General features: G+C 32.5%; 1 protein-coding gene across 1 annotated transcript in view; it reads left to right on the top strand.

Moving 5' to 3' along the window:
• Window positions 1-9,878, top strand: part of LOC106461259 (cysteine and histidine-rich domain-containing protein 1-like) — a 31,733-nt gene extending 21,855 nt beyond the window's left edge. Inside the window, exons 8-10 of the mRNA XM_013921066.2 lie at window positions 5,317-5,419; window positions 7,825-8,016; window positions 8,527-9,878. Coding sequence (XP_013776520.1) covers window positions 5,317-5,419; window positions 7,825-8,016; window positions 8,527-8,682 — 451 coding nt within the window. The 3' untranslated portion in view covers window positions 8,683-9,878. The remainder of the gene's footprint in view (window positions 1-5,316; window positions 5,420-7,824; window positions 8,017-8,526) is intronic.
• Window positions 9,879-10,529: the final 651 nt, after the last annotated feature.

The raw sequence follows: 10,529 nt of genomic DNA, 5'->3' as shown, positions 1-10,529 counted from the left end.
ATGTGACAGTGGGTTCTTTTTTCTACATGTGTGAACTTTGTTCTTTTTTCTTCAAATCCCCGATGACAAGTGCTCTGAAGAAAAATAAGTAAACATAGATACAGACATTTTTAGAGGGGGGGGGGCAAGCAAGAATATTGTTATCATCTGCATCATAGCCTGAAAGGAAAGAAAAGTATCATCAGGAAAAAATGAAGACATATTTGTGCCATCACGGAAAGAAGAGTTTTAGGGCATAGAGGACACTGACATAAGTATGATTTATACTGTCTGTCAACAAGCACAAGATATTACTGATAAAAGATCGACTGGTTGTACTTCATATAAAAGTGAATTTTATAAGCCATTGGGAATCTTGTGTCCATATCAAGCCTGCTTGTGAAACTAATCGAGTTACATCAGGGAAATGAATGACAGCAATAGAACTGTCATGGATCGCGTTTTTTAACACGATTTTAATAGAAAGTGTCATAGTGAGTAAATCGTCCACTAAACCTTTAAATTAAGCCATGCCAATAAAAACAGGTATTTAGTTTCGTTGCTGGCTTAGTTTAAAATTGAGTAAAGATTATCTTTTTTTATTAATTATATGGTTTTATATATTAAAATAATTATATATCACAGTTACTTCGTTTATTACATATTCACGAGTGCATGTTTAGTGAATTACCGATCAAAATTGTCGGCAGTTTATGATCCAGGCTTATTAAAGTTTAAAATCACCTGCATATTATACCACCAACTTACTTTATAGAATCGGTCACAAAACAAAAGACTTTTAGTCCTTGCTATGATAAAATTCTCAATATCTATCTGCCATTAAAATTATTTTTTTCAGGCTTAGCACCTACATTACCCTTGACAAAAAACTTCAAAATGCATGTGCATTTAGCGTAATGTTTCATGAGAGTATTCAAGAGTTGGAAGTAATATATGTTAAAATTGTGGAAAATGTTGTTCCAGTAAGTCACTATGACAAGACCAAAGAACTGGCACATGTTTATGCTAATGGTGTTTTTTGGTGTGACAGACAGTACCTTCACAGAGGTGGTGGGTCCTGATTGGAGAGGCAAAGTAGTTGGTGCGGCGTGAGATGGCGTTTCGGTTAATTTAAGATAAAAAAAAAAATCGTGTTGCTACAAGAATAAGAAAAATGGTCATGAACATATCTATATTGTGCAAGCTACAGACTGGGTTTTGATGTGCTCTCAGCAAGTAAAAGAGTATGAAGAATTGAAAAAATGTTTGGGACATCTTACAAAAAATATATAAACATCACCATAGTTCACCTAAAGCCTTACGTGAGTTCACAGCTTTGGCAGATGTTTTAGAAGAGGGTGTTCTCAAACCAGATTGGCTCAGTGGCACAAAATGGGTGCCACACATCAACAGGGCTCTGGGAATTTTCAACATTTTCAATATGCCAATCACCAGGGTACTGACAAAGTAAAAGAAAGAGCTAAATACATTGCAAGATTACTGAAAGACTTCAGAATGTTGCATTTTCTACCAGATGTTTTCAACAGTGAGTCTTGTGCCTTAAGAACCTAGTACCACTGCAGCTGATTGTTCTTGATGCCCTAGAAACTGCCAATCTTGAGATGGCTGCACTTTCACAGCGGCCAGGCCAGTGTCAGCAGCAGTTCCTGCAGGAAGTTGCCCCAAATGGAATGTATGGAGGAATCCAACTGTCGGATAAGACCTGAGTATGAGCAGCCTTTTGCTCACTTTATTGAAAGGATTCAAGAACAACTGAATTAAAAGTTTGAGACCTGATTATAGACCTGAAAGACTGGGCACAAAATTAATACCTATGGAAGTGTAGCTGTGGATATTTTGGTTAAAAAACTTTGACACTTTGCTGCACTTCATGGGCTGTGATGTCACCAAAGTGGCAATTTAATGGATGAAAGTGAAGGGTTATTTTGCACCAAAATACAAAACAGCACAGCACGTTAGGAAGGCCTCTCCACCTGATCTAACTATCAGCACTTTGTTTCAAAAATGTATACCAGCAGAAATTACCAAACATTCTCATGGTCTTTGAGGTGGTTCTTCTGATTCTAGTGTCCTCTTAAGTGGGCAAGAGAGGTTTTACCACACTTCAGAGCCAAGACAGATGGGAGATCCTTCCAAGAAGTAGACGCAGTAGATCTCTTGATGATGGTAACAATTGAAAGACCAGATATTGATGATTATCGTCTAGCCACAATTGTTCAGTTGTGGTGGACAAAGGTGAAGTGGAAGATAAGAGTGAAGTTTATTGAACAGCATGAACTAAATGATGATTATGATTACCATCTGCTTACCATTTAAGAAAATGACTGATTGCATTCGTGTATTATATCTGTATCGAGAAAACTGTGTACAAAATAATGTTTATTATGTAAACTATTGTGTTTACAGAAATCTAGTTCAATTTTTTTTTCATACATTTTAATTGTTTTTATAAACAGCAATAATTATACATTGAAGAGTAGTTACTGTATTATTGTTATCACAATTTTTATTTTTAAAAAGCTTAAACCAAAATTAAATATCATGAAATTGATGACTTTATACTTTTTTTTTATCAAGAATATGAAAGAGATCATTTATTCGAGGACAGGTCAAAAACGTAACAGGACTGGTAAATTTTGTTTGTTACTTGTCCCATGGTCAGCATGGTGAAAAAGTTAATGTCAAGCCCTGCTAAAAGGTAGAATAATGATTATGATTGACTCAAGTGTAGTCTTCTCATAAATATCTGATTAAAGAAAAATCGGGTGAAACCAATTTTCCAAGATAATTTTGAGATAAGATATGGCATTTCTTGTAGTATCTTGTGAAATAATGCACAAAGTTGCATAAGAGGCTGACTTTGCTGTACTCACTGCAGGGATCAAACTCAAGATCTCAAGCTTACATCTGAGTCACTGAGAGGCTTGTGGTTACAAATATTAATTCTAACATCTAAAGGAAAGAGACCATAAAAAACAGTACCCTTAACTTTGTTATTTTAATTTTATTCAGACAGCAAGGCCAAAAACAAAATATTGGACATAAAAGACAGGCAAAAAAAATAGAAAGCAAACCCCAGTGTTGGAAGGGTAAAGTGTAGTTAAAGAGGGGTACTTGCAGAAGTAGAACTCGCACGACTGTAGAGATGCACCATCTGTAAAATTTTACCTCTGTTTATAAACCTAACGTGGAAGAAATGCAGGTTCTCCAGAACCCAATGTTCCACATCTAAATTACCATTGACTTTGCAGCAAGTTGTTTGAAGGTATTTGTTACTCTTAATGGAATTATAAGAGTAAAGTTAAAAGAGGTTACAACAACAGTTGGACCGCTGAGCATAATAAGAAAACCTTGTGTCTTGAAATTTCCGATCATGTCTCTCTAATGATCACATACCGACATTATTAAACCGTAAGAAGATCTTCAACCTAAAAATTACTACTAATAAGTCAATGAAAAAGTAATTTTATTCCCATGTGTAGTAAACTCATCCATTGTTAGTTACTGCTGTTAAAAATAACACTTATGTCAGGTTAAAAGGTCACATTCCTCCCATGCCGAGATGTCACATAGGATCTAATGCTGAACTCTGGCTTAATTGGCACAAGAAAATAAATTATGAATATGGTGATGCATTCCACCTGTACTGGATGCCAGTCCATCACAGGTTAACCCCCAGCTAACAGCTGGTGTAACGGTCATGCAGATACTTAGACTGGAACAATTAGGGTTAAGTATCTTGCTCAAGAACACAGCACCTGGAACTTGCAACCTAACATGCATGTTCTAGTAACAAAAGATAATTTTAACACGATTCGTGACACTTTAGTTTTGGCTCCTTTCGTGAACAGTTGTATGAAAATATGTCAAATTGTTGTTTTATATAATCTAACCTTTTAAGCACTATAAATTTTGACTGCTTTTTTGAAGTATAGAGTAAAAATTCCATTTTTTTTATTTCTTCAATAGTAGAAATTTTTAATTCAGACAACTTGGGTTTTATTTTTTTTTGTTCATGAAACCATTATGGTGGACTGGTTTGTAAGTTTCAGAGATAAGTGTTAAACTTGCCATCCACAGTAAATCCAGTTGTTAGCCTGTTCTTTTTTTTACTCATTTCCTCATTTTGTAAGGAATAACTAACTTCCCACAGATTGCTGCAGATGTTTAACAGAAGCTTTAAGCATCCAAATCTGCTTCTTTCTTCTTCTTCTTTTTTTTTACAAATCAAGTTCACAAATTGTTTAGATCTGATGTACTATGGTAAATTCTACCCTTCAAATGGTGTAGTTGGTGCCCTGGTTTTACCTGTCTGTCCTGTGTGCAAAATGTTTTTGGCCTATTCTGAACAGTTTTCAGTATCAAGTTATCAAAAACTGTGTAATTCTCTTTAAAATCAAAGTTTCTAAACTATTTCTCTTTAAAACCAAAGTTAACATACTGTGTAACTCTCCATAAAGCCATAGTTAAAAAAAAACTGTTTAACTCTCTTTAAAGCCACAGTTAACAAATTGTGCAACACTGCATAAAGCCACAGTTTTCAGACTCGGTAACTCTCTTTAAAGCCACAGTTTTCAAACTCAGTAACTCTCTTTGAAGCCACAGTTTTCAAAGTCAGTAACTCTTTAAAACCACAGTTTCCAAACTGTTAACTCTTTAAAACCACAGTTTCCAAACTGTTTAACTCTTTAAAACCACAGTTTCCAAACTGTGTAACTCAACATAAAGCCATGGCTTCCAAACTGTGCAACTCTGCATAAAGCCACAGTTTTCAAACTCAGTAACTCTCTTTAAACCCACAGTTTCCGAACTGTTTAACTCTCCATAAAGCCACAGTTTTCAGACTCAATAACCCTCTTTAAAGCCACATTTTCAGAACTGTGTAACTCAACATAAAGCCATGGTTTCTAAACTGTGTAACTCTGCATAAAGCCACAGGTTTCTAAACTGTGCAACTCTGCATAAAGCCACAGTTTCTAAACTGTGCAACTCTGCATAAAACCACAGTTTTCAAACTCAGTAACTCTCCATAAAGCCTCAGTTTCCAAACTGTGCAACTCTGCATAAAGCCACAGTTTCCAAACTGTGTAACTCTCCATAAAGCCACAGTTTTCAAACTCAGTAACCCTCTTTAAAGCCACAGTTTCCAAACTGTGTAACTCAACATAAAGTCAGCATTTATTTATTTTTTATATGTAATCGTAAAACAGCTTAGAGCAGCTTGTTTTTTTAGTTTCTAGAGGATTTTTTGTTGTTTAAGTAGAATTGTGTTTGATGTGAAGCGTGATTGTAATGAATTCATTATCTGTTTTTCAGGATGAAATTCTGGTCGTGTTGCACAAAAAGGACAACAGATTTTGAAAGTTTCTTAGAGCAGGAAGGCTGTACAACTGGTAATCATGTCTGGATTAAAAAAAAGGTAATTTTTTTATGATGTAAGATTCTTGTTTCTATAGTCTTTGTTCATTGACCATAGTCATGAAAATTTAATTAATACAAAACGTTAGATGTACATCAATAATTCTAAGAAACAATCATACATTATAGAGAATGTTTGTTTGTTTTTTTCTATTGAATTAACATATTTAAATAATTTACTGAAATATACAACAAAATGTCTGAGAAATTAAGTACAGAATTGATCAAAGTCTGAGTCCTAGGTAACAATCCTTAAACTTTTGAGAATGTTTTGAAAAAAAAAGCAAATTTTTGTGGTGTACGTGTTATATTTATACTCATTATTACATCTGAAGGCAACCTGACCCAGAGGCCAACCACCGTGTTAGAAAAATAAAGTTGTCTTAGCTGAAGATGACTTCTACCCTGCCAAAATTTGTATTTGTGTCACCTAGTCTCAGCATTACATATGAAAAAAGCTTAACAACGTTAAACACCACCATAAAATGTTGGTTTCTACTCTCAAGAGAAAACAAGCGTAGAGATCTTTACCTATCGTTGTATAAGAACCTCTCCATCCTAGGTATAATCTTTGAAGCCCGTCTCTCTATATTCATTATTTCTGTAGATATAATGTAAAATATTATTTACCCTGCCAATAGCAGGTTAAGAGACTGATGAACCAGACTACCAAGATCTTTTTTTTTTTTTCTTCTGTGACACTGTTAAGGCTATTTTCATCAAAATTATTCTAATCATTCAAATTGTGATATCTCGTTTGTATTACGTTGCTTTTATTTTGATTAAAAGCCATCTGCCATTTATTTGTCTACTCGCCATATGACCTAACTCCTTTTGTAAAGCAGTATCATTCTCCTCACAACCAGCAGTCTTTCTAAAACCTTTTCCACCACTGACGTAAGAGTTAAAGATCTATAATTACTGGAACAATTTTTGTCCTTTGAAAACTGGAGTAACATTAACCGACTTCCAGTTTTCCTGGCACCTGCTCGCTATTCGAGGACTTAAAAACATAGTAGCAAGTAGCTCATATATTTTAGGGTATAATGAATATTCTACTCGTGTTGACATGTGGTTTTGTTATTTATTTCCAGATTATTTCCATCCTGACTTGGCCCGGCATGGCCAGGTGGTTACAGTACTCGACTCGCAATCTGAGGGTTGCGGGTTTGAATCCCCATTCCACCAAAAATGCTTGCCCTTTCAGCTGTGGGGGCATTATAATGTGATGGTCAATCCTACTATTCATTGGTAAAAGAGTAGCCCAAGAGTTAGTGGTGGATGTTGATGACTAGCTGCTTTCCCTTTAGTCTTTCGCTGTTAAATTAGGGACGACTAGCACGGATAGCTTTTGTGTAGCTTTGCTCGTAATTCAGAACCAACCAAATGAATCCTGATTTAATGCAACAATTTAATTTATGAATTTTTGGGTTTGTAATTTACTGGTAGCTTGACTAGTTAATTTTCAAAATGATTAGTTCAATTTGATTTTTGATAACTTGCTTATTTTCATTGTGACTATTTGCTACTCATATCTACACATCTCTTGTCTGTATGCACAATGCTTTCTAAACTATTAATTATTGGGCCTTTTTGCCACTGTAGAACAAAACATTATAGTGCTTTTATGAATTATAAGGTACTATCAAACTTCAGATATTTTAGAAGAATAAGAAAAAAAATTGTTTTTTTAATTCTATTCCAAATTTTTTATCCACATATAAAATATATAGAATGTTTGTTGTTTTTTTTTGCTATGGTAAAAATATTTCTTTGGTTATTGATAAATTAAAATGAAATTATGAATTTTACGTTTAACTAATTTGCTTATCTTTAACAACTTTCTTCACACAGTTTGGATGTTTAAGCCTAAAAATACATTTGGTAGACTTAATAAAGTTGTTAAACTCAGTAATTTTAATTTGCTTAGATGTTTTTATAATAAATGTTAATTACATACACAAGTTATAATTCCACTTCAAACTGATTCTGTTAGCTATAAAACAAAACTGAGGGTGTGGGTATAGACTAAAATATCTCTTATTTATTAAGTAATTTTGATTTATCTTCCAAATCCTGGAAGTTTGCTCTAACAATTAATTTTTTCTTGCTTTATAATGATTGGATGTGAACTTGAGAGGAAGATTTTAATAAATCAACGATTTTTGATATTGAGCTTCAATCTATTGATTCCTCTCGTTGTATTGTTTGGTTTAATACTTTTTTGTCAGAAAAATATTTATAGTACATAATTTAACAAGTCATCACTTTATTAGGTGAGCATGTTTATGTAATAAAATGTAAAGTTATGACTAACGTTTGAGCAGGAAAACATTTATATATGATTTCACAAGTATAGATTAATTTATGGAGAAGGCAAACTGATCGTTAGTTTCGTCTCCACAGAGCACTCAGGAGAATAAAGTATCCTGTCGATATGACTGGCACCAAACTGGATCTTATGTTGTTGTGACAGTCTACTCTAAAGTCCCAAATCCTGACCTTTCCTTTGTAGAAGCCAACCCTGTCAAGCTTCGTATGTACATTATATTTGGAGAAGAAAGAGAGGTATTTGACATGGAGCTAATTCTTTCAGGGGTAAGTATACCTAGATGAGTTAAAGGGTTGGTTTACTTGTCTCGTGAATGAATGCTGATTGCTAATGCTACCAGTTGACTATAGGCTTAATAGTCTGTGGTATGTTACGTACAATCAAGAAGTTCAAGGTATTGCATGATTTGCATATAATTGAAAACATTATCACGAAAAGTGGTAAATTTTATTAGTAATATTGGGATAATATCACTGATTTATGTCACCAGTATTGCTAATTTTTAACATACAAGACTCTCTTATCCAGAAAGTTGGATTTTTTTTATACATTACTTATTTCAAGCTATGTATATAAAGCATCAATTTAAGCACAATGGATATTCTGTAATTATGAGAACTTAAAAAAAAAAAGTTTAATAAAATGTTTATATTTGCTATATCCAGTGCCAACTAAGAATTAAGCCTTGGCAGTAAAATTAATTAATAATTCAGCAAATTGTAGGTATATAAGTATTTTGCGAACAATATTTTTGTATGAAAAACATTTTTCCTCAGGTAATTGATGTAGAGAAAAGCTCTGTCATCTTTCTGGGAAGCAAAGTAGAAATTAAAATGAAGAAGGCAGAACCTATGAGCTGGAGAAATTTAACTTTTCCGACCAAGAAGCCGGAAAAAGTTGAAGAAATAGATGATGATAACTTAAGTGACTAAGACTCGTTATGTGATTATGTTCGTTAATTTTTACAGTATTAGATTGTATTTGTTTATCTTGTGTGTTCATCTCAAGTAGCTATCAAAGTACATACATTGGAGATCTAGTTAATGATTATCTCTGTTTTTTTATACATCATTTGCAGATGAAAAACTTCATAATTGTACGAATGTCATTTTTTGAAAGGAATGAATCATATACATCTCTCGGCAAGCTTTCTGTCCTTGGAAAATATTTTAAAATATTGTATGTGCTAAACACCTACATAGTCTATATGTAGCTGTAGTTCTTAACCATTGTTAAATAGAAAAAAATAAGATTTAGATGTGTCGTTAATTCTTTTCATTACAATTTCTTATGTTTTATGATAATTTGCAAATTTATTTAGAGTAAATTACAAACACTTACAACGTAGTCAAACAATTTCTAGTAGTTAGAAAAAGTAGGATTTTATATGTTTGAATTCTTATCTTATTAAAAGTCAATAAAATATACCAATCAACATAGCCTTTGTTTTACTGTAATTTAATTGCTTTACAAGAGCTACAGTGATAAGATTTTTTGTCGTGAAGTTCACTTTTGTAACAATATGGGAAGAAACTATAAAGTTATCGAAATATGCTTCATAAAAAGATCCGAAAACGTCCATCTTGTTCAATGACTGAAGTGTAATTAATTTAAAATGGTTAATTGATGAAAGATGATGGAGTTTAAGTTTGGAAAACCATAAAATTTAAAAGTAGAAAAATTTAGAGTGAATTAAACGCTGTCCTGTTTAGCGAAAGTTCAAAGCTGTCGTGTAACTTGTATAGGCAAATTGTATTTTAAAGCTAATTTGGAATTAGTACAAAAATATGGAGAAAAGTTTGGATGTTTCTGAACTTATTATCAATATACATATAATTTTAGCAGTATCAAAAAATATGAATAACTATAGCAGATGCTTCTAAGTTTGCACTTGTTGTTGTTGTTGTTTAAGTATAACTTCATATACAACTGAAGATTTATTGGTGGAAAACACTCATAGTAGGAGGACTATAATATTTTCGTATTTCATCAAAAAAATTTTAAGGACCTTTTATAATATTCGGTAATGCCTTATGAAATTTATACTGTATGCTACTTGGGGTTTTAGATAATACCATTTAAATCTGAATTATTGTTCCATTTTATGAATAAAGAAAATTGAAGCATATCTTGACTCGCATCAGTTCAACTCAAAACGAGAATAACTCAAAGCAATAATATAAACAATGTGTTTAGATCTAATAGATGTAATAGATGTAATAGTGCATAAAAGTTAATTGTGGAGTTGACAATAATAATGTGTAAGAAACCAAAAAAAAAAGTTACAGAAATATGAGTTAATGATTTAGAACATCCATATGATTTTCTAAGCATTAATCTTTATATTTTATTATTTTTATGATCTTTCAACGTTTCTCTCTAATTGGTGGACTATTGTACAACAATATTTTGTGTTGAATCTGTAAATTTGTTAATCAGTTTGTCACCTTTTTTTTAACTGTTTTACTTTGTTTTTATCTTTACTTGAAATACGAGTTTATTTAAAGTGTACAAGAATTTTGAATATCAAATTTAATTCTTCTAATGTTGGAAGAAACAATGCCATGTATCTCTGTTTACTGAACACACTGAACCTGTGTTATTTATCTGTAAAAACTGGATCAGTAGAAAAGTCCTTAAGATCGTAATTAACAAAAGGTTTGGAAAATTTGTATGCATGGGAATAAAATTACACTCAATATAAAGAAATGGAGACTACAAACAGATGTTTTGCTTTGAGACAAAAACAATATTTGGATGTCACTACAGTAAAAAAAAA

Source organism: Limulus polyphemus, unplaced genomic scaffold, assembly GCF_000517525.1.
Source record: "Limulus polyphemus unplaced genomic scaffold, Limulus_polyphemus-2.1.2 Scaffold922, whole genome shotgun sequence".
In the NCBI taxonomy this organism is placed as follows: domain Eukaryota; kingdom Metazoa; phylum Arthropoda; class Merostomata; order Xiphosura; family Limulidae; genus Limulus; species Limulus polyphemus.
This window is presented reverse-complemented; position numbering and strand designations above follow the sequence as displayed.